This window comes from Eulemur rufifrons, chromosome 29 (genome assembly GCF_041146395.1).
Source record: "Eulemur rufifrons isolate Redbay chromosome 29, OSU_ERuf_1, whole genome shotgun sequence".
NCBI classification, from domain to species: Eukaryota; Metazoa; Chordata; class Mammalia; order Primates; family Lemuridae; genus Eulemur; species Eulemur rufifrons.
The window spans coordinates 41998146-42022350 of record NC_091011.1 but is presented as its reverse complement, the minus strand read 5'-3'; the positions used below and the strand labels follow the sequence as shown (position 1 = coordinate 42022350).

The following is a 24205-nucleotide window of genomic DNA, read 5'->3' as shown; positions in this document are numbered from 1 at the left end:
CTCAATGTTTTCATAATAAAGCTTCTCAAAAGCTAAAGAAAAATATTAAAATATTTCAGCAAATGTGGCATTGTTTCTGGTTTTCTATAGGGTTATGTTAAATTTACTGGACACAATTTGGTTTTAAATTATGATGTATTAATTGGAGTTAATGAAAATAAATGTTAAGGTCTAAATATTTATTTCCTACATGAGTAGCTAAGGTGAAAATAATATTCAATTATCTAGTTTTTAAGAAGTAATTATTCAACAGAAGGATTTCTCCCTGCTGATTATCTTTCAAGATTCAAGTGACAAGGTACTAAGATCTTTCAATTAAACTACTCATTTAAACCTATGATTAAATAAACTTTATTTCCTTAACATTTTATGGTGCAAGATTCTCATAGCCAAAATAATTGGCTTATTTTCCTGGATAATATTTCAAACTCCTGTGAAAAATGAATAGTTACTTGACAATGGGGCTAATTAAGTCATAATGTCATCTATCGCTTTGCCCCAAACTGTCACTCTGCTCATATATTTTTCCTTTTTTCCAACTTACGGCACTACTGTTTTTTGATAACTGTCTTGAAGTTTTCTGAATCTTGCATCTTGAATACCTCACTGTTCTTTATCTGCCCACCCAAAGAAATTATCATGTTGAAACAGCATTTTTCCATATGCACAAGTCACTATATTTTGGTTTAAAACTTGAAAAAAGATGAGGAAATACTACAGAACATAGTGCCCTGCAGCTGACATTCTGTAATATGTAAAGAAGAAACAATAGCATGCTAGCTACAATTTTAATCCTCCCAATCAAGAAGAATGTATTACACTATAAATTGTTCATAGTCTACTCCTCTGGTCTTAATTAGCTATCTCAAAACCCCATGCTGTAGGTCAAATGGGGTCATAAAGAACATAAATGGCTTACTTCAAACCAATATCACTATTAGAGAATAATTTAAAACATATGCTTTATTAGTACTCTAAATTTAGCATCATCTTTTTAGGAAAGATAACCTATGGCACCAGGATTATTAATTTTCTTTCAACAACATATTTGATCAAATTCCACGTGAATTAAATAAAGGAAGAAACCAAATTGGAGTTTCATTAAATAGAAGCTACAGAATTTGGTTGTTCTTAATGATGGTGGATTTCTTTGAAACCTTAGGCCAGTTAAATATTAAATAGCTAGTAAGAGTTGAGGCATCTTTAGCAATTATGCTAGACTGCTGTAGATCGAGATTTCAGAGGGCAGATTTCAGACCTTGCTTATATGTATCTACAGTAATTAGCCCAGGACTTGACACAAAATGTTTAATTTATATTAAATTAATACCTTAAAAAGACGTCAAAATTATATAAATTTAGTAACAATACTAGTTTATCACTGACATTTAACTCACCCTATGAAGAGATGCTTTCAGTGTTGTGTTTGTCATTTTGGGATGATAATTTAAAAAAGTGAATATTTGAAGGACATCTGTAAAATTACAACTGGAGAAAACTTTTGTAGTTCATCATCCCTTACATTAGATTCTGTGTGATATTCCTTCTATAATTTAAGATTAGGAAAAAGATTGATTGTCCCAGTGAATTTAAGGCTATTAAAATTCTATAGCCTATTTGTTCCTCCCTTTTCCTAGTTCCTGGAGCTAAATTTAATGCCTAATTATATTTTCCATATTAGATTGGATGTTTTTGTAGTTATCTCTTTTTTTTTGATGTTTCTCTTTTTATTTTTGTAGTCCAATGCTTTTTAGAAATCAGTGTGCTATATATTATAAATTAATAATGTCTGTGTTTTTTCCTTAATCCTCACCTTCAATTTTCTCTGAGCTTTTGAAAAACATTGTTGATCACTCCTTGAAACTCTCCTTCCATCACTTCCGTGATATTCCTTCAGTCAACAAATATTTATTGAGTACTTACTAGGTGCCAGGCACTGTTGTAATTCTCCTGACTCAATGATTACTCTTCCTCATCCTATTCACTCTCTCTCTTCTGGACCATAAATGGTGCAGGTACACCAAGGTTCCGTCATGGATTCCATCATTTTCTCACTCTGTATTCTGTCCCTTGATTTAGGAACACAATCCCTTACTTGAAACTCTTGGAGCCAGATATACTTCAGAATTCAGAATTTTTGGACTTTAACAAAGTCATAGGGTGTATTTGCTATGTGACACTTTCCACAGAGAGAGGGGCAGCAATCTGTAATCAATTAATATTTGTGCAGTGAAGTGTTGGAATATTTACACGAAGTGAGTTAAAGACTATAAATAGCTGTACAATTCTTACTGGGTGTTGTTACTAAATGAATTTTGCCCTAAATTTAGGAATCTTGCCCAAAATTAGGATGTGGAAAAATGAATATCCATATACACTGCTGCTGGGAATGTAAAATGGTTCAGCCACTTTGGAAAACAGGTAGTTCCTCAAAAAGTTAAATATATCAGGCCGGGCGCGGTGGCTCACGCCTGTAATCCTAGCACTCTGGGAGGCCGAGGCGGGTGGATCGCTTGAGGTCAGGAGTTCGAGACCAGCCTGAGCAAGAGCGAGACCCTGTCTCTACTAAAAATAGAAAGAAATTATCTGGCCAACTAAAAATATATATAGAAAAAAATTAGCCGGGCATGGTGGCGCATGCCTGTAGTCCCAGCTACTCGGGAAACTGAGGCAGTAGGATCGCTTAAGCCCAGGAGTTTGAGGTTGCTGTGAGCTAGGCTGACGCCATGGCACTCACTCTAGCCAGGGCAACAAAGTGACACTCTGTCTCAAAAAAAAAAAAAAAAAAAGTTAAATATATCTACCAGTTGACACAGCAATTCCAATCGTAAGTATATACCCAAGAAATGAAAACGTGTACACACAAAAATGTATACATGTATGTTCATAATAGCATTACTCATTATAACCAAATGGCAGAAACCACCCAGATGTCCACCAACTGATGAACAAATAAACAAAATGTGGTATATCTGTACAATGTGGTATTATTCAGCCTTAAAAAGGGATGAAGCACTGATACATGCTCCAACATAGATGTACTTTGAAAACACTCTAAGTGAAAGCCAACAATCACAAAAGACCACATACTAAATGATTCCACTTATACGAAAGGCCTAGAATGGAAACAAATAAAGTCTAGAGACAGAAAGTAGATTAGCAGTTGCTTGAGGCTGGGGTAGTGGGTGGTGATGGTGAAGGGATTGGGCTAGTATAGGTAAATGGTACAAGGTTTCCTTTTGGGGTTATGAAATGTTTTTAAATTGATTATGGTGATGGTTGTACAACCCTGAGTACAATAAAAGCCACTGAATTAAGCACACTTGAATTAAGTGAATTATATATATAAATTATATCTCAATACAATTATTACCAAAAAAATCTGTAACACATGGTAGGGGAGCTATACTTGTTCAAACTGTACGCATTCAGATTGAAGTGCTGGTGGGACATCCAGGTGTAGATGTTGAGCAGCTCAGCAATGAGGTTGGGGCTACAGATACAGCACCATAAATCATTAGCACAAAGAATTTACTCCACAGAAAATAAGGTACTCAATTCATTCAGTCCAATTTGCTAAACATGGTAGCTCAAGGGAAGGTTTCAAGCAGGACACTTTCCACATTTAATAGCACCAAGTTTTCAAGAGCTTAACACAGAATTGAGGCATGACTCCTTCTCTGGCATTCAAGACAACACTGTGTTGTTGAGATTGGCTGATGTCTCTCCTCATTTTCAACTACAGTCATGTATAGCTTAACTTTGGGGATACATTCTGAGAAATGCATGGTTAGGTAATTTTGTCTTTGTGCGAACATATCATAGAGTGTACTTACATAAACCCAGATGGTACAGCCTACTAAACACATAGGCTATGTGGTATAGCCTACTGCTCCTAGGCTACAAAACTGTACTGTATGTTACTGTACTGTAGGCAATTGTAACACAATGGTAAATATTTATGTATCCAAACATGTAAACATAGAGAAGGTACAGTAAAAATACAATATAAAAGATAAAAAATAATACAACTGTATAGGGCATTTACCATGAATAGAGCTTGCAGACTGGAAGTTGCTCTGCATGAATCAGTGAGTGAATGGTGAGTACCTCGAAAGCCTAGGACTTCACTACTGTAGACTTTATAAACACTGTACACTTAGGCTACACTAAATGTATAAACATATTTTTCTTTCAATAATAAATTAATCTTACTGTAATTTTTTTACTTTATAAACTTTAAAAATTTTTAACTTTTTGACTCTTTTGTGATAAGGCTTAGCTTAAAACACTGTACAGCTGTACAAAAACATTTTCTTTACATACTTATTTTATGAGCTTTTTCTACTTTTTATTTTAAAAACTTTTTGTTTTTACTTTTTAACTTTTTTGTTAAAAACTAAGACACAAACACATGCATTAGCCCAGGCCTATGCAGGGTCAGAATCATCAACATCAGTATCTTCCACCTCCACATCTTGTCCCACTGGAAGGTCTTCAGGGACAATAACACACATGGAGCCATCATTCCTGTGATAACAATGCCTTCTGGGATACCTCCTGAAGGGCCTGCCTGAGGCTATTTTACAGTTAACTTTTTTTGTATAAGGGTATACTCTGAAGTAACAACAAAGTATAGTGTAGTAAATACATAACCAGTAACATGGTTATTATCATGATCGAGTATTATGTACTACACATAATTGCAATGTGCTATTAAAACATGGGTTTGTTTACACCAGCATCACCACAAACATTTGAGTAATGTGTTGTGCTATGATGGTTACATCACTAGGCAACAGGAATTTCTCGGCTCCTTTATAATCTTTTGGGACCACTGTTATACATGCAGTCTGCTGTTGACTGAAGTGATTGTGCGGCACGTGACTGTGTAATTGTCTTCATTTCATACGATAAAATGCTTTACCATAAGAGGCTACGGCAGTGTCCTTTAAGTGATCTGTAGAGTATTTGGGGATGATAAAAGTTGAAATTTAAGATTGTATCAATTTAAAATAAATATTTTTGGTATAGCTCGCAATCTAAGTGGATTTGGAATTATTTTATTTCTTCACCATAGAGATCAGGTCAAGCCCTAAAACCTAACTGGCCACACAGGTCATCAGTTATTCCGCACCATCCTATCCTGCCACATCCTCCCTGCTCACTCCCAACATTACTTGGTGGTAGACAGGAATTCCATACCAAGGAGGATGATAGTTGAAAGGAAGAAAAAAAATTTAAATGATTCCACCAACTCTTTCAATGATCATGTATTCCTTATTTGGCAACAGTATTAACAAATGCTCAGTTTTATAATCCAGATAAAGAGATACTTCACAAATTACAGAAGACATAGGGTTCTGTTTGTCCTTTTAATTCATCAAATTCACTTTTTAAGTAGAGTATCAATGAAGTAATTAAATGGTATATCATTTGGGAGATGGAGAATAAATCCTTAACAGAGCTGGCTCATGGTTTCATTTGGTAGGTCTAAGTCTTGACCTTATAGCTATGAAATTCCAAGTTTGTGGTTGAATACATGACTAAAAGAATAAAAATGAAATGACCAACAGTATGTACCATGTACCATTTTAGTTTTTATTAATAAAATAGAAACCTAAATTCAGACAACTGCTTTGTTGTTGCATCTAATCCAACCATATTTTGTAGAAGCAGTTCTTTATAAGGTGTTCTATCAAAAACTGTAGATTGTAATATCTAAATTAGGTAAATAAAATTTAGAAAGAGCAAATTAAATACTAGGAATCACAGAAATCTCTCCCTCAAGTAAGAGGGGCCTCCCTTTAGTCTTCAACGTAGCTCATTTGCAATCATAAGAAAATTCACCAAGATCAATCATATTGCACAACCCCTAAAGGAAAAAACTGAGGGAACTCATGGATAATTTTCACAGCTTCATTGTAAAGTCCAAGATCTGAAAGAAACATTTAAGCAAACACTTAATCTACAGTGGAAAATTGCAGCATCAATTATTATATAAAAGATTTCCTCCTATTTCTTTGTTCTCTTTCTTTTAGAGGCCAACTTATTTTCACAATCCAATTTCGAAAACTGAGATATGGATCATCATATTTATTTAACTGTGGCTCCAATAAAAAAAACATGGGAGACAGGAAACCATCCATTTTGATGTGTACTATACAGGCACAGTTTCCACCTGGTCATGTTTTACATGCTATGCATTGTACTACGCCTTCAAATCATATATTAAAATAAAACAATATTATTTTTATTTGCCATATTTTAAAATTTTCTCTATCCACAAATATTAACTAATCTTTACTGAGTTTCTTACATATACAAGCACTACCTAGAAGCAGGCCTAAATGTACTCCTATTTTTCTTTGAGATCAGAAAATTATATAGAAATTAAAAATATGGCAGGACTGAGACTCAAGACCAACATGTATCAGTTTAAGGGAATAAAAGTGTTTTCCTGATTACATAAAGACCACTAAATACTAGAATATTTTATTTACCAAAAGGCTGGTTATCTTCTCTAAACTGGACGTAAGATGCACACATGATTGTTGCTTTGGCTGTTACTCTTCCAACTACTTCCACAATCCCAGAGATTTCTTCATCAAGCTAAGATACAGAACAGATTATCATTTTGATGTTCTCACATTTTATCAAATATGATAGCATTTGATAATTAATTTGGAAAACTATTATACAGTTCACTATTCTTTCATTTCATGTAACAAAGTAATTTTAAAATTTACCAATGCAAAGATTGAAAAATCACTTGTAAAAAATATTTGAGTAGTTAACTGTCAGCACTTTACCCATCCTGCTGCTTTTAGTGTAGCTCTAAGTCCAAAGATAGTTTTGTTTAAAAGAATATATTGAGAGGGACCTTCTATAATCTGTATTTCAAAAAGCGTGTTTTGTATACATTAACCAAACAGCATATGAATTTAGCTTCACGAAAGAATATGAAAATGTTTTTAGGTATATTAAACATAAAATGCAAAAATTAAGTAAAAACTGAAATTATATATATTTTTAACAAAAACAGAAAATAAAATAAAAAATTTAAAACTCTTAAGGAAAAAATGATTTAAATGGGAGACTTTTTTTATGTGATTTTATGGTCTTTCATAAGGACTGAGAATTGTTATACAGCATTTAAGGGACACACTCAAAAATCATGGCACCCAGGCTGGGCGCGGTGGCTCACGCCTGTAATCCTAGCACTCTGGGAGGCCGAGGCGGGTGGATCGCTCAAGCTCAGGAGTTCGAGACCAGCCTGAGCAAGAGTGAGACCCCGTCTCTACTAAAAATAGAAAGAAATGATATGGACAGCTAAAAAAATCTATATAGAAAAAATTAGCTGGGCATGGTGGCGCATGCCTGTAGTCCCAGCTACTTGGGAGGCTGAGGCAGTAGGATCACTTAAGCCCAGGAGTTTGAGGTTGCTGTGAGCTAGGCTGATGCCACGGCACTCACTCTAGCCTGGGCAACAGAGCGAGACTCTGTCTCAAACAAAATAAATAAATAAAATAAATAAATAATAAAAAAATAAAATAAAATAAAATAAAAATAAAAATCATGGCACCCAAAGAATCACTGGTTAGAAATGTAAAAGGAAGTATAATGAGAGAAGAGGACAAGAATTTAATTTTAGAGCAAGGGAAGTTTTTCAACCTGATCCTTTACACATCCAGTACAAAAATCAGAAACATCAGCAACAAAGCAACTCAGGATGAAGAATGAACTATAATATGCACAGAATCGATACTTAAACATACGGGCTCCATCAACTCAATGGTTCCATTTTTCCCTTCTCCATCTGAAAGAATAAACATTTTTCCAGTGGGATGAATCTAAAAAAGAAATACATGATTTTAAAAAATCTCACATAAACAAAATCTTTAAAATCTCATTAAAAAAAAAGTTTGACAAAAGATAAGTACATTGATCTTAACTTACTTAGCTGAGCACGAACTGATTGATTTTTGAATAGTTTATTTGGTTCAAATTAAAATCTTGTGTTAACGGATCTGGTCATCTGGTTTTGAGTTTCAGATAAACAATGAATACTTTTTTAATATAAGTAGGTCTTGTGTTTTTATTTGCTAAATCTGGCAAACCTAATTCTAAGAACAAATTAAAAGAAGCACACACTACCTAAAAGTGCGATCTGCTGGCTCTCATGATTTAGATAGTATATATTCCACGGAGGGTATGTTTTAAAAATTAGGCATGATGAAGTAAAAGAACTCGTTGCCAGAAGATTTGGGTTATACCCCCAGGGCAGCTGCAGTGCAGTCAGATCTTGTTTGAATGACAGCTCTGCCGCCAGCTGTGTCCCAGAGCATTTTAGTTCACCACCCATTACTCCTACTCAGTTTCCCTACCCATGAAGTCCGAATAACGCTCATTTCACGAAGAGGATGTGTGGATGAAATATGCTACTAAATAAATAAGCCTCTGTATAGTAGTTTTCTTTCTCTCACTTTTTCAGGTCACTGATTCTGAGACTTTGGGCCTGTTTCTAACTTGTAAGGACGAGGGGGCTGCCCTTTAACAGTGGAGTAAGATAACAGGCTGCTATGGGATCTAAAATGGACAATCAAGTAATGTTTTACGGAGAAGAAACTTCAACGAGAAAACGAGGTTCGGGAACAGAACAACTGCAGAAGAGAAGGAAACAAGTAGATTAATTTAGCTGGGGTCGGTTAAGTCTGGCTAAACTAAGAAATCAGCTGTGGGAGTCACATCCATAATTTCCTTTATGTAAACAAAGAACTGGGGTGTGGTGAACCAGAATCTAGAAAGTAGCACATCTGAAAACACCTCGTTTCGGCGCCATAACGGAGTCTCCAAAATGGGGCTGCAATAGCTAAAGAGTGCAAAAAATATCCTTCTGCAAAATAAGGCAAATGGGAGAGCAGTGATGCTCCGAGGCTTCCTGTCTTCCCTCACTCCCGGTTACCCACTCTGAGTCTGCCACCTGGGCGGTTCCCGGGTCCCTTCCTCCGGCTACGGACCGGAGACACCCAGCACAGAGAGCCCGCACACCTTTTCCAGCTTCCCTACGAAGCAGACGGGCTGGTCGATGAACTGAGTTAGCATGCTGGCGTTGATGCGCGACTTGGGCAACTCCATTATGTCCACCATGATTGCGGCACCAAAACCCCGGCAGGCGGGAAACAGACGGAGGACTGAAACTGTGCGCCCCGCGGGCGCCTATGGGGCAAATTTCCCCGGCACCAATCAGCGAAGACTAGCGCTTCCAGCCTCGCCAATCCAGTGCGCGGAAACCTACAGGTTCTCCCTGCGTCCCGGAAAGGGGTAGAGAACAGGGAGGAGTGCATCCGGAAGTGGGGATTGGCTGCTTAGTGACGCGTAGCGTCCCGGAAGCTGCCCCGTCTTAGGCGAAGCAGGCAATGGAGGCGGGGCTTTGATGGGGGCGGAACCTGAGGTTCCCCTCGGGCGGTCGCAGGCTTCCCCGCGGCAACTTGACCCCGGAAGTGGGGTGTCGCGCTCCTGAGCGGGTGCGACGGGGACTGCGGCACGATCCTCAGGTACCTCTTCTCGCGGGAGGCGCCACAGCCTTACTGTTTCCCCTTTTCCCCTTCTCTCCGCGGACTGTCAAAAGAGCTTGTAGGGAGTTCGAATCCAGATGCCGCCGCGGCGTTCTCGGTGCTTCGCACCGGCTGTCACCATTACCTTGCTTCCCCTCTTCCCGGTTCTGCGTGGGAGGCGTGGGATTTTTGCTCAATGATATGTGGTGTTCGAGGGTGGAGGGGGGTTGACATCCGTCCTCCTGGAGACGGGGAGGGAGTCGTGAGTTATCTGCATCACTTTATTCAGGCTTTTGCCACTCGGTGGTAGAGGGTCGATTTACCTCCCAAGCTGCGTCACTTTACAGCCTCAGTTTCCCTGCAAGAAGAGAGGTTGACTCGATTACCTCTACGACGCTTTTTAGTCCTGACTACCTGGCCACACTGCAGAGGTGCAGGTCTTCTCACCCCTCCGTGTTAGCAGAGAATAGAAGTATTTAGGGATGGGTGAATGGGAAGGACCGCTGGGCAGGACCAGAGGAGACAAGCTTGAGTAGTTGTTAGGCCTGGAGCTAGTGTTTTTTCTCCTGAGGCATACTTTCCCCAAGCGCCAAATGAGGGGTTGGACAGAATTATTTGCAACGTTCCAGCTGACCTTAACTTTTGGTCATATGGTAACACAATATTCTTAACCTACTAGCAGTCTTTCCACCATTGCTCTTCATACCCCAGGACTCTGGAGGGGAGATCTGGGGACCTGAAAGATAACCTGTGGAGATTTGGGGGTATCCTTGAATCTGCCACTGGCGCATCGTGTGGCCCGAAGCTGGTGACCTTGGTAGGGGTAGCCCAGGATGAGTGCACGTAAAAATATCTTCAAACGATGCTGCAGAAATAGAAAAAAAAATTTAATTGAGTTTTATAATTTTGTGGGAACTGAGTCTGTGAATTTGCCCCTAGCCACAGAAGTTGTCATGGTTCAAGCTGAAGTCTTCAATTTAGTCCCGTAGTTGCCTTAAGCAAAAAAGTTTCATTTTGAGATGTGGCAATTTAAGATTGAAACCTGATATACTGTAATTAAATGTTAGCCTGAGTGACTCAGTGTTTACTTAACACTTAATATGTTTGTCTTAATTTTGCTGTCTCTAACACTAATTGGAAGGATTTCATTAAACAGATACAGGGTGTCTGTTGGTGTATAAAAAAGTTGTGGTTGTATTAATGCAAGTCAATGAAGTCTATTTTATATTTATGCCTTAAGGTCTTTTGCACTTTAGCATTGCTTTGGAAACCAAGTTGATGTGGATTATATAGAACGATACACATAAATGTTTTTAGTGTAATAGCAATTTAAACAAAAGAGTGGCCCTTAAAGTACCATATGCTAATATCATTGTTTTATTACAGTTAAAAGACCACATTTTTGAAAAAAAAGGGAGACGAGCAAGAAGATATATATATATATATTTTTTTTTTTTCTTTTAAGAGACAAGGTCTTGCTCTGTCACCCAAGCTGGAGTGCAGTGGCTGGATCATAGCTCACTGTAACCTCAAACTAGTAGCTTCAAGTGATTTTCCTGCTTTGGCCTTCCAAAATGTTGGGATTACAGGTGTGAGCCACTGTGCCAGGCCAAGAAGATAATTTAAAACAGCTTTTTGCATGATTTTGAGTTATTAAAATTTATTATGAAATATATAACTCACAGAGAACAGCATATATATTAATAGTGGATACATACAGTTTTGTGAGAAATGAATCCATGCAGGCCTCATTCAGCTCAGGAAATGGAACTTTACCAGTTATCAGTAAACTTTACTAGTTTGTACTTCCCCAGTTAAGTCCTCCTCCCTACCAGCCAGAAATAAACACTATCTTGAAATTTGTGTTGAGCTTCCTAAGCTTTTCTATATAGCTTTATCATACATATAGGCATTTCTAAATTTTAGTTTTGCCAATCCTTGATTTTATATAAGTGGAATAAGGTATATCTTGAGGAATGTAGGAGTTCATTTTTATTGCAGTTCTTTTCTTTTTTTTTTTTTTTTTTGAGACAGGGTCTCTTTCTGTTGACTGGGCTAGAGTACTACAGTGGCATCATCATAGCTCACCGTAGCCTCAAACTCCTGGGCTCAAGCAATCCTCCTGCCTCAGCCTCCTGAGTAGCTGGGACTACAGGCACGCACCACCACACTTGGCTAATTTTTCTATTTTTTGTAGAGACAGGGTCTCACTCTTGCTCAGGCTGGTCTGGAACCCCTCACCTCAAGTGATCCTTCCACCTGGGCCTTCCAGAGTGCTAGGATTACAGTCGTGACCCATCACACCTGGCCCTTCTCTTCTTTTTTTGATTAGAAAGAACTCTTTTAATATAGTTTAAAATTTTCCCCCCTAAGTTTGATATAGTTGAAAAAGTCAATTTTTTAAAAATCTATTTTGGGCCGGGTGAGGTGGCTCACGCCTGTAATCCTAGCACTCTGGGAGGCCGAGGCGGGTGGATTGCTCAAGGTCAGGAGTTTGAGACCAGCCTGCCTGAGCAAGAGCGAGACCCCGTCTCTACTAAAAATAGAAAGAAATTATCTGGCCAACTAAAATATATATATTAAAAAAAAATTAGCCCGGCATGGTGGTGCATGCCTGTAGTCCCAGCTACTCGGGAGGCTGAGGCAGTAGGATCACTTAAGCCCAGGAGTTTGAGGTTGCTGTGAGCTAGGCTGACGCCATGGCACTCACTCTAGCCAGGGCAACAAAGCGACACTCTGTCTCAAAAAAAAAAAAAAAAAAAAAAAAAAAATCCGTTTTAAGAATTCTTTTTTACATCAAGCTCTTAAAGATATTCTATTTTTTTGTTCTAAAATTTGTATACTTTTGCCTTTCAGGTTTAATATTGCATCATCTAGAATTGAGTTTTTATGTATGCTGTCAGATAGGTATCTGATTTCTTTGTTTGGTTTTCATTTTAATCATCATAGCATCATTTTTTGACCATATCACCTTTTTTCCATTGACTGTCAATTGATTGTCATACCTAAGTTTATAGGTATGTATGGAGTTTGTTCCTGGGCTCTTGATTCTGTTCTATTGTTCTATTTTTCTGTCACTGCACCGCTACCTAGTTTCTTCAATAGTGTAGCCTTATGATAACTTTTGATGTCTGGGGCCAAGTTCTTTTTTTAATTTTAATTTTTAATTTTTATTTTTTCAGAGACAAGGTCTTGTTCTGTCACCCAGGCTGGAATGCAACTGGCCAGGTCACAGCTCACTGCAGTCTCGAATTCCTGGGCTTAAGGGATCCTTTTGCCTCAGTCTCTTGAGTAGCTAGCACTTCAGGTGGACACCACCAGGCCCAGCTAATTTTTAACATAGCATCTCACTATGTTGCCCAAGCTAGTCTCAAACTCCTGGCCTAAAGCAATCCTCCTACCTCAGTCTCGAAAACTGCTGGGATTACAGGCATGAGCCATCACCTGGCTGGGACTGTGTTCTTTAGGAATGTCTTAATTATTCTTGTCTCTTTGCTGTTCCATATAAAATCTGGCTTGTCAAGTTCCATGTAAAACTGTGTTGGAATTTTGATCAAAATTTTATTGAATCCTTGAATCTATTTCAGGAGGCATAACATTTTAATGACAATTTTTACTATCCTTGAGATATTTTTGGTCCTCTTAAAATCTTTCTAAAAAATTTCATGAATTTCTACATAAAAGTTTTCACTTTTAGGTTATGTTTATTCCTGGGTGCCTTGTTTTTGTTGCTATTATGAATGATATCATTTTTTTTTATTTCATCTTATTGTTATGGGGGATACAGAATTGCAGGTTACATACGTTGCCCATGTACCGCCTTTCCCCCCAAGTCAGAGCTCCAGGCGTGTCTGTTCCCCAGGTAGTGCGCGTTGGACCATCATGTAGGTATATATCCCTCCCTTCCCCACACCCCCTTCCCGAGTCAGCACCTTCAAGCGTTACCGAATGATATCATTTTTTTAAACTAAAGATTTTAACTGATTGTTGCTAGTATGTAGGAATGCCATCCTGCTAAACTCTTACTTCTAATAATTTTCTATAAGATTTTTTGGAATTTTCTATTCGTAAGTGAATAATTACAGTTTTGTTTCTTAACAATTTTTACATATTTTATTTATTTTTCTTGCCCAGGTTATAGCCTCCAGTATTTTGAATAGAAATGATGTTTCAGTTAAGATGGAGTTTGGCTGCATAAATAAAAGTATCGTATACAAAGGCATAATCCCATATGTCAGAGGAGTCCAGAGGTATGAAACTCAGCACTTGTATAGTAGTGCCATAATATATGAGGGACCCAGGTTTCTTCTGTCTTTCTGTTCTTCTATGCTTAATATCTAGTTCCACATTTTAAGGTCACCTCATAATCACCAGTGGCTACAGGGAAAATGTTAGCTCTAGCACCTGTGTGTACCCTTGTGAATTTGTAGAACCTTGTCTTTTTGGCCTCTGTGGAATTTCTTTATCTCTTATTGGCTTAGCCATGTATTAACAAAGGACATTAAATTTTTAGATGGACTGTACTGGGAGTGATTTCTCTGAATATCTCATTTTCTATATTACCAGAAAAATTTATCCTGGTATTGTTTTGCCTTTCTATTTTGTTATGGAGGGGTTGCTCACGGGGTATACACCTGGATTTTTCTACCATAAATGCTCTTTTAAGAGAACCAATGTAGAGATTCTGCTAGTTGCTGAGGATAACAAATCCAACTATACATTAACCAAAGCCTCAGTATAGTATAGTGTTGGGGAATGGCAAGCATTAAGGGTAAAGACAAATCAAGACTAGAACTTGGAATGCCTTTCTTATATGCCATGCCAAGGAGTTTGGACTTAGTGATCCTAGTGGAGAGCATTGGATGAGGAATGAAGTGATCGGTTTGATATTTTCGGTGGAGCATTCTGGGTTCAGAATGAAAAATGGCTTGAGTAGGAAATCGAGGTGCTTTTGGTGCAGGTAACATTACCACTTTAAACCACCTTAAACTTTTTTGTTTTATTTATTGTAGTAAAACATATATAACATACAATTTATCATTTAAACCACTTTTGAGTATACAGTTTAGTGGCATTAGGTCCATTCACATTGCTGTGCATCCATCACCACCATCCATTTCCAGAACTCTTTTCATCTTCCAAAGCTCAAACTCTGTACCCATTAAACAATAATTCCAGATTCCTTCTTTCCTCCAGCCTCTGGTAACCACTGTTTTACTTTCTGTCTCTATGAATTTGACTACTCTAGGCATCTCATATAAGTGAAATCATACAATATTTGTTCTTTTGTGTCTGACTTATTTCACTTAATATAATGCCTTCATGGCTTATTCTTGTTGTAGCATGTATCAGAATTTCATTCGTTTTTAAGGCTAAATACTCCATTGTATGTATATACCACATTTTGTCTATCCATTTTTCCGTTGAGGGACATTTGGATTGTTTCCACTTTTCAGCTTAAACTTTAAATCAAAAGGAAATGGATTAGAACCATTCTGTGTTGACCTGAGTAACCCAAGTTTTATTGACCTCATAAGGGACTGGGACCATTAACAGGAAAGGTTTCAGAGCCCTGACTGTCTTCTGTCTCTTTATGAGACCACTTCTCTGTAGCCAAACAGTTGTTGCTTCATTTTTGCATAGACCTAAATGGTTATCCCAGGTTTTGGGACCAGCTCTTGGGAGAATCTGATTTGCTGATAATGTAATCTAATTAGTGAGTCACTGGACCATACTTCTTTCAGACAGCTACAGTTGAGAGGGAACTTGGGGAGGATTGGGTACAAACATGGCTACTCAGAGTCCACTGTGTAGGAAAGATACCCAGGGGTGTTGCAGTAATCCATACTGGAGATTTGAGTTCAATTAGTGGCAGTAGGAATAGAGAGAAGCCAAAATTTCTTGAGACATCATGAAGTTGCAGAACTTAGTGGTTGGTGCACATAAGGTCCAAGGGAGAAGATGAAATCAGGGTAACACTTATGGTTCTATCTCTAGCAGCTGGTCGGGCCATCATCCTATTTCCTGAGATAGAGAATAGAGGAGGAACACGTGTGCTGGGGGAGATGATTCAGACTTGGACATTGAGGCAGTGTAGCACAGAATGAAGAACAGGCTTTGGAGCAGGCAGACCTGTGTTAAATTCTGAAACTTTTAGCTTAAGTGACTTGGACAAATTACTCAAACTTTCAAATCTGCAGTTTCTGCATTTATATGGGGGATAATAAAGCCTCCTAGGGTTGTTGTAAGCATTAAATAAGATCATGTATGTAAAGCACTGAGCATAGTGCCTTGTTACACTAAGTACTTAATAAATCATAAGTTATAACTGTTACTATCCTGATGGCCAAATTGTCCTTAAGTGTCTGTGGGATATCTTGGTGTCCATGGAGCTAGTGAAAGGGGAAAGAAATTCCCAGTCTGCTTCTCCAGAGGGAGGGAAGTGTTGTGGGCCTGAGATTGGAGATCCTGAATGCATCTGAGTAATGTTATGTTTTTCCCAGCTCTGCTGAGCAGCCTGGATGTAGGAGAACACATCGTCTTACATCTATATGAGGTTCACTAAGATGTTTTCTACACTTCCATCTGTTTCTTGTGGAAAATTAGCATTAGAGATATTCTTCCTCATAGTCTTTGGGTCCATGTTTTCCTTTCCTTATGTTGATCTCATTCTGATGGTCTCTTACTGAAGCAGAGATTGGGTAGGTAAGCTTACTTTAGTCTCCCTCATTTAACTTTTTATTGTTGTCAGCTTCTTGTTTTTGTATCTGGTCCTAGAAATCAGATGGATATACATATTTCTTGGTTTACTCAATTCCCAATGGCTAACAGCATATATCACCTGTGGGTCTGCTGGGGCTGGGTCGAAATTGGGTATTCTGAGGCTCTGACTGTAAAATGTCTCTGAGTGAATTGGAGAATTAGGAGCAGCCTGCAGTTCTTTGAACTTGAAAGTTGACCTTCATCCTGTACTCTGCTCACAGAACTTTTCCTGTCTTGGACCCTGTTTTACACAATCTTCCTTGGGCACTTACAAACCATTGCCTCTTCACTCTTCCTGGTTGCCTGCCCAGACCAAAAGCTGTGGTCTCTGAATGGAGGTGGAAGATCTTGTGGGGTAGGGTTACGAGGAAGGGAGGAAGTCTAGTCCTGCCAGGCTTTGGAAAGAATTTCCGTGCAGCGGAATGTCTGCAGTCTATTTTTCCGGTAGGTACAGCTTTTGTATTTTATTCATTCATTCATTCATTCATTCATTCATTTGTAGAGACTATCTTGCTCTGTCTCCCAGGCTGGAGTGCAGTGGTGCAGTCACAGCTCACTGCAGCCTTGAATTTCTGGGCTCAAGTGATCCTCTTGCCTCGGCCTCCCGAAGTACTGGGATTTACAGGCATGAGCCACCACTCCCAGTCAGCTCTTGTATTTTAGAAATAAGCTCAAGTAGCGGGGATGGATGAGATGCTTTCTGTATCTTTGTGGTTTATGCTACTGTTTTACTTTGCTTGTTTTCTCACTTACTCACTTATTCATTTTTTGGATAGGATTTCCAATGTAATGTGGTAGAGTACAGAAAGGCACTCTTTTGTCAATTGTACTTCTTGGGCAGTCCTCACTGATCATGCAGTTCATGGAAATTTCACTCAGACTTTGGCATATCATCTCTTATTTTTGGTTGACAGAGCTGTCGCTAGCTTTTGTTTTGTGGTTCTTTATGTGCATTTTATTAAAAAACTAGGAGGTAAAACAGCTGGATCTCTCCTTTACTCAGCAGTCCAAAGCAAGTGATTAGATAGCTAGCAGTACTTCTTGACTAGAATATGAGCAACATGTTAGCCACTCGCAGGCTGATGCTGATTTTATACAGAACTTAGCACCTTGCTTTGTGCCCACTGACATTATGAGAGGTGGTAGAGAAGTTGGACAGGAAGCAGCAAGTAGATTAGTTAATTCCTTGAATTTGGAGAAAGTGCCTTGTCTGCTTTTGTTCTCTAGGGCCTAGCACAGTGCCTGGCCAATATCAATCCTCAAAAAATGTTGGTTGAATGAATTAAAAAGTGAACAAACAAATGATTGAATGTTAAAAGAAGTTTCTTCTTATTTGGGGAGGGAGTAAAAGACTTTTGATGGTGCAATTAGGCTGTATTGAAAGTCAAATGATGTAGATTTTTAGTGAGTAGTTTTGGGAGTGAGTCCTTTTGGAAGTTGAATGTGATGGTTCCTGTTGTACATTAAAAATATTAAAGTGAGCAAATAGCATTTTAAAGATCCACACTGAGTAGTGTTTTTCCTTATTCATCCTCAGTTCCCACAGCTATAGAGAGTTGTGAAGAGGTGTGACCTCACATCTGATGCCTTCATTCTCCCTTAAGGCATAATTTAGGTAATGGTGTTTATCTCACCAAAGATATTTGTTTTATATGGAGAGATGAAAAAAGCTAGAGTTGTCTGGAGTCTTTTTCAGAATGTTTTTTCATTCCAGAGTTACAAAATTGAATGAAGTAGGTAGAAATTCTTATTGTGCTGGTCGGCATATTGTTATTTAAGCCAAAGCCAAAATGGTTTGCTTCTGCAAGTTATGTAGAATAATGCCTGTAACTTTTCTAAAATATGAAAATGTATCATTGTATCATTAATTTAGAAGGCATAGGACAACACTAGAAGCTACAAATTATCTTTTTTAGTGGTTGAGACTCAAGTGATAAAGTGTGAAGTACGGTTTATTTATAAGCTCTCAAAAGGCAGTAACTATCTTTTAAATTTCTATATCTCCCCATGCTGCGTAGCATCCTTCTTTAGAAAAAATAACTATGGTTTTCACATGTACAAGATAAAAAAGAGATGACTTAAAAAACAAAACAAACAACTCTTGAAATTAAGGTGTTTTCTGACTGAAATGCACCACTAGGCGATCACAGCCATCCACAGAGGAGTAGGTTACAATGCATCTCTGTTATTCTCTGTCATTGTTCATGAGGAAGAAAAGGGCAGTGTTCTGAGAGTCCTTAGGTGAAGTCTGACACTCCCAGGCCTAGAGCAATTTCTTTACCTAGAGAGTGCTGCTGAGGGGTTCTTGTTGAAAAGGGAATCCCTTTCCTCTAATGCCTTGATTCTCAACCAGGGGCAGTTTTGTCCCCTAGGAGTGAGTTGTTTAGCAATGTCTGGAGACATTTTTGGTTGTCACAGCAGGGAGACAGGAGGGCATTTAATGGGTTGAGGCCAGGGATCCTACTAAACATCTTACAATGCTCAGGACAGACCTTCACAACAAAGAATTATCTGGCCCCAAGTTTTAAGAGTGAAGAGATTGAGAAATCTTGTTCTAGTGGGAGGTTTTTTTCCTCCCTAAATTTGTAGGATGAGGGGAGTCTTTATTATTCTGTTTTGTTTTTCAGATTATGAATCAGGGTCAGTAGAGGGGAAAAAAGCAGTCCTTCCTTATCGCTGCCAGGTTGCCTTTCTTTATTCTGAAAACAATAGGGCAGTTAATTAAAAAGAAAAAAAAAAAACCAAAAATCCCAAATCCATCAACAAACTAAAACAAAAAATTCCCTGATGATTCTCTAGTAGATATTTTAGGACAGCGGTCCCCAACGTTTTTGGCTCCAGGAGGTTGCCACCAGCACTTTGTATTCATCTGTATATACCCTGTAAAAGCTGCAATAGTGTGTTCTGAGGGTATCTCTGATCTTGTGTAGACCAGTGGAAGTAGAGTGGAAATATGAGTTGAAGGAGAAAAAGGAACAATGTTAAATTTCCGTCTGTGGAAAAGCCCTTCTTCGTGTATTTTTAAAATTGTTGATGGTGAGTGTTAAAATTTTAGTGTCTAGATTTCATTGGATAAATTTTTAAAAATGATATAATAGTTTTGTTTCAACATAAAAATATTTATAATGCTAGAAACTATGTTCTTTATAATTTTCAATGGAAAGTTTTAGTTGTCAACTTAAAAAATGCAGGGGGATGCACAGTATTTCAAGAATTTTTGAAGGGGTGTGTGAGTGCCCCAATATGATCAGTGGCTTTGAAAAACCTTTTTGTTTTTTTTGCCTGCAACCCAAACTAAGAAACAGATTTCATATCATGACCCAGCACGTGCACCTAAAAGCAAAAGTTCATAAAACATTACTTAACCTTATATGGTGCTCTCAGATAATCTTTTTGCCTCCTCATCCCTTTTCCCTTCCTTTTCTTTTTTTTTTTTTCCTGTTTCATTGTGTTCAAAAAAAAAAAAATCTGGTCTTAACCCACTGAATTGTGTTTACTCCCACTCAAGTTTTGGTACCTGCAGTTTGAAAAATGGCTAGATCCAAGATTCAATTTTTTGTTTGTTTTTGTTTCTTTTCCTTTCTATTTACAGCACAAATCAGAGATATGGAAATAAAGTTTATGTTAATGCTTCAATTTAATTGATCGGTTTCCAAACTGTTCTGTGGAGCTCATCTGCGACATTAGTTTATGTCTGTCCTGGCTTCTCTTCTCAGACATCTATCTGTACCTTTCCTCCATTACAACAATCTCAAAAACCTAAAGAAATAAAAAACCTAAGTAGGATGGAGAAATGGGGGAGAGTCTCTGGGTAACGCTAATTAATAGTCTAATTGATGCTAAAGGATAAATTTTAAAATGATAAAATCATACCTCTCATATGAATATAAAATCTATCAAAGACTTTACTGAACTTGTTAATTAAGGAGGGAACAGGTAAGATATTACAACTGGTTTGAAAGAGAACTCAAAGCATCATCACACATTTGGAGTCAAATAAGGAATGTATAAATGTATGCAAAATTCATTATTATCTCTAGGGCAATAGTTATTTCATTCTACCAGAAACATTTTTATGGGCAGGATTTATTTGCATGACTATCAGTTTTCTACAAGTTATGTTCTATTTCTACAGAGTTATAAAATAGCCTAGTCAAAACAAGCAAAGGTGGAGATAACGTGGATGAGTGAGCAAGCGAGCCAATATATCCACTAAATTCCAAAGTCTTCAACACAATTTTTCCTTATACTGATTAGATTTAGGCTATTCCTATCGTAGATCTAAAAAATGTTGCCACCTGAAGGCCAAGTCAAGTTTATAGAGGATTTGTTCAGTCTGCATAGTATTTTTAAAAATTTTAAATTTATTGCAATTTTTTAAAAACTAGATGTTTATATAATAGTTGGATTTCCAGTTTGTTTTGAAAAATCAGATTAAAATGGAATTTGTTATTTTTTTATTCTCTTAAAATAACCTTCCCCTTCCTATTTCCTTTTCTTTTTCATAATATTGCTTTCTTTGGTTCCTCAGATTTGAAAGTTCAGTCATCTTTTACTAATTCTTTTCCATCTGTGTTTTGTAGAGGTGAGAGTCACCAGGCCCTATTCCATATCATTTCTGTACATCCTTTCTTTTTTCATTCAAACTTCTCTCATCTTCATCCAATCCCTTTTCATTACAAATTTCTTTTTGACCCCATGCTTTCCCCAGTCAATCTCTCCAGCATGTTATTTTTCATTTAATCTCTCTCAGACACTACTTTGCTCAAGATTCAGACTTCAGGGTAATATTCAACAAATCCTGGTTTGCCACTCTGAATATGCTGACATTTTCCTGACTTTTCCATCTCTACCCTGCTTTTGCATTCTTGATTTCTGTTGCTTATATACATGGTTCCTTGCCTCTAGTGAGGTTAATCCCTTTGCCTTCCTGTAAACCCACTATGTTCATTGTTCATGTTGATCCTTCTTATGGGAAAGGCCTTCTTTCTCTTCCTTGTTTATATCTTCATCCTCCCGTCAGATGACGTTAGACTCAAGGATACCTATTCTGTGAAGCCTACCAGGGTTCTTCTAATTCTCTTTGATCTTTCTGGGATAGTTTATACTGTTTAGTATTGTTTTAGGTAATGTATTCTTATCTGTCAAGACTAAAGCTACCAAAAGCGTGGGCTACCTTCTTATACTATTTGGTATCTCTCAGGAGATTTTAGTAAACTTATCTAAATTTTTACTGTATTTGCATAGTCATGCATTTCACCATACAGAAGAGGAGGAAGATTAAACATTGTTCAGGATTTTAATTTTAAGGCAGTATGAAATTTGCATAGTTATTGGATTTGGGCACAAATGTGAAAAAAAAATGAGCGTGAAGGATATATATATTATATACGTATATGTATAATTCTCTTTATAGAAAGTGGCTGTTTTTTATCAATAACACTGGAATTCCAGTCTATTTGATATATTTATATTAACTAGTATTCTGTTGAAATTGAAAGGAGATAATCAAATTGAGAAAACCATGTTGCCTTAATCCTTTTGTCATGGATAATATTACTTAAGACGGAGGACTTGGAGTGATAGGAAAAAATAAATATATATTGAGTAAAAAAACAAATAAGTATTGGAGTAATAGGAAAAAATAAATATATATTGCTCTCCCCTTCCCCACTTTGGAGTTTTAGGATCTGCCTTGCCCAGCAGTCAGGCAAGCCCTTTTATCTGTGGTCTGTGTATACCATTAAAAGTGAATATGCTGCGTTTTTATTTTTCAGTTTTGTGTGACTGCATAGAGAAAAGAAGCATTTTGTTTTTTATATAAAGACTGTATCTGTAACAAGTGGTTTAACAGATTCGAGACAATTTTTTGTATAATTGTGAACTAAAGCTTTTATATGACATCAAATATCGTGCAATAATGAATTTTTAAGGAGTTCTATTGAAGTATTATCAATAAATTACACATATTGAAAGTGTACAATTTGATGAGTTTTGATGTATGTTTACACTGCTTGAAACCATCATCACAGTGAAGATAATGATCATAGAGTTTCTTCATGTTCCTTTGTAATCCCTGTTTTCTTTCCTCCTCCCCTGTACCTCCCTCCTCCCCAGGAAACCGCTGATCTGCTTTCTGTCACCATACATTAGTTTGCATTTTTGAGAAGTTTATATAAATAGACTCATACAGTGTGAACTCTGTCTGGCTTCTTTCACTCAGCTTAATTTTTTGAGATTCTTGCATGTTGTAGCATTTACCAGTACTTCATTCCTCTTTATTGCTGAATAGTATTATGGATGTGGCACAGTATTGTCTATCCCTTTACCGCTTGTTGGATGTTTGAGTTGTTTCCAGTTTTTATTTGAGTACAAGTATGGACATGCGCTTTCATTTTTCTTAGGTAAATAACTGGAAGTAGAAGGACTAAGTCATATGGTAGGTGTATATTTATGTTTTTAGGAAGCTGCCAAACTGTTGTCCAGAGTGGTTGTACTATATTGCAGTTCTGCCATCGGTGTACAAGAGTTACAGTTGCTCCACATCTTCACCAGCACTTGGCATGGGCAAGTCTTTTTTATTGCAAATATTTTAATAGGTATGTAATGGTATCTCATTGATATTTTAATTTGCTTTTCCATATTGACTAAGGATGTTGAGCATCTTTGCATGTATTTGTTTACCATCTGTATATCTTCCATGGTGAAGGGCTGTTCATGTCTTTTGCCTAGTTTTTATTGAGCTTTTTTCTCATTGAGTGTTAAGAGTTCTTCATACATTCTATTATAGATACACATTATTTATCAAATATGTGATTGGCAGGTATTTTCTCCCAGCCTGTGGCTTGGACAGGTGAATTCTTTATCCTCCATTTGTATCGAGGTAGCTCCAGATCGCTGTGTTTGAGTATTAAGATGCATTCTGGATTGGGTCCTAGCTCAGCCAGGCAAATTGCTGCTAGTTAATAATGGATTTTTAAAAATAAGTTTTGGCATTTTTCTCATTTATAAATACCATATTTGCTCATGGTAGACAATTTAAAAATTACTGAAATTTATAAAGAAGGAAATGGGATTGGAGTCTGTGGGGGAAACTCCAGGCAAAAAAGTCCAGCTGTCAGGGCCATGTAACATCAGAAACAAGTGTTTGGGGTTTACCATATACTAGGCTTGGGACAGCAGCACTATTATGGGGCTCCTCCACTTTGAGGATGGTGCTCTTAAATTACCCTTAGTTTTGCTAAGAATTGCCTCAGAAGTATGGTGGGCTGAGGTTGCAATTTGTTCTCCCTAAATATAAGTAATATAAGTGCAGTGTTGCATCTGTAGTGCTGGATCGGTATCTCGCCCGAGTACTTAATAAATGTTTATAAAATATAAATATAAAGTGAGTGAAGGTCTTCAAACATGCTGTGGAATTAGTAAATGTCTTCAGAACATAGAACTGAGCAAGGCTCAGAAAAAAAGTAAAGATTGACAAAGACAGAAATAATCAAATGTATTTAACTAATATTAAATATTAACAAAGTCCAACACAAATGTCTTAAGTGTTAAGGGCTCCTTATCTCTGATGGTTTATTGATAAAAAACATTCAGTTATGTTGTTGACAGGATTTGGTTTAAAATTAAGCTCTATTCTTTCCTGGCCACAGAAACGTGGACCAATACTTAACCTACTTTTGCTTCAATTCTTTCACTTACACAAAGTGAATAATTGTGTATAACTGGTGGGGGTTTTGTAAGGATTATAGTAGATAGCATATACAGTAGTCACCACTAATCTGTGGTTTTGATTTCTATGGTTTCAGTTACCCATGAGCTCCAGAAATAGGTCAGTACAATACCATAAGATATTTTGAGAGAGAGAGAGAGAGGGAGAGAGAGAA

The 24205-nt window shown here is 37.4% G+C and overlaps 2 protein-coding genes across 2 annotated transcripts in view; one reads left to right on the top strand and one right to left on the bottom strand.

Annotated features, from left to right (window-relative positions):
- Nucleotides 1-5595: 5595 nt before the first annotated feature.
- On the bottom strand, nt 5596-9195 carry RPA3 (replication protein A3). The gene is made up of 4 exons (XM_069462186.1): nt 9052-9195; nt 7779-7853; nt 6504-6612; nt 5596-5938 (listed from the first exon to the last, which is right to left on the bottom strand). Exons 1-4 carry the CDS (start codon nt 9148-9150, stop codon nt 5856-5858), a joined length of 366 nt encoding a protein of 121 aa, XP_069318287.1. The 5' UTR covers nt 9151-9195; the 3' UTR covers nt 5596-5855.
- A 307-nt stretch (nt 9196-9502) lies between these two features.
- UMAD1 (UBAP1-MVB12-associated (UMA) domain containing 1) overlaps nt 9503-24205 on the top strand; it is a 215832-nt gene continuing 201129 nt past the window's right edge. The window contains exon 1 of the mRNA XM_069462027.1: nt 9503-9557. The gene's annotated coding sequence lies outside the window, so the exon portion shown is untranslated. The remainder of the gene's footprint in view (nt 9558-24205) is intronic.

Excerpts from the sequence above, each read along its gene's own strand:
- RPA3 (XM_069462186.1), bottom strand. The coding sequence starts at position 9,150 with ATGGTGGACATAATGGAGTTGCCCAAGTCGCGCATCAACGCCAGCATG. Across the intron at positions 7,854-9,051 it reads TCGTAGGGAAGCTGGAAAAG|ATTCATCCCACTGGAAAAAT; the intron begins GTGTGCGGGCTC and ends TTTCTTTTTTAG. Across the intron at positions 5,939-6,503 it reads AGAAGATAACCAGCCTTTTG|ATCTTGGACTTTACAATGAA; the intron begins GTAAATAAAATA and ends TGTTTCTTTCAG.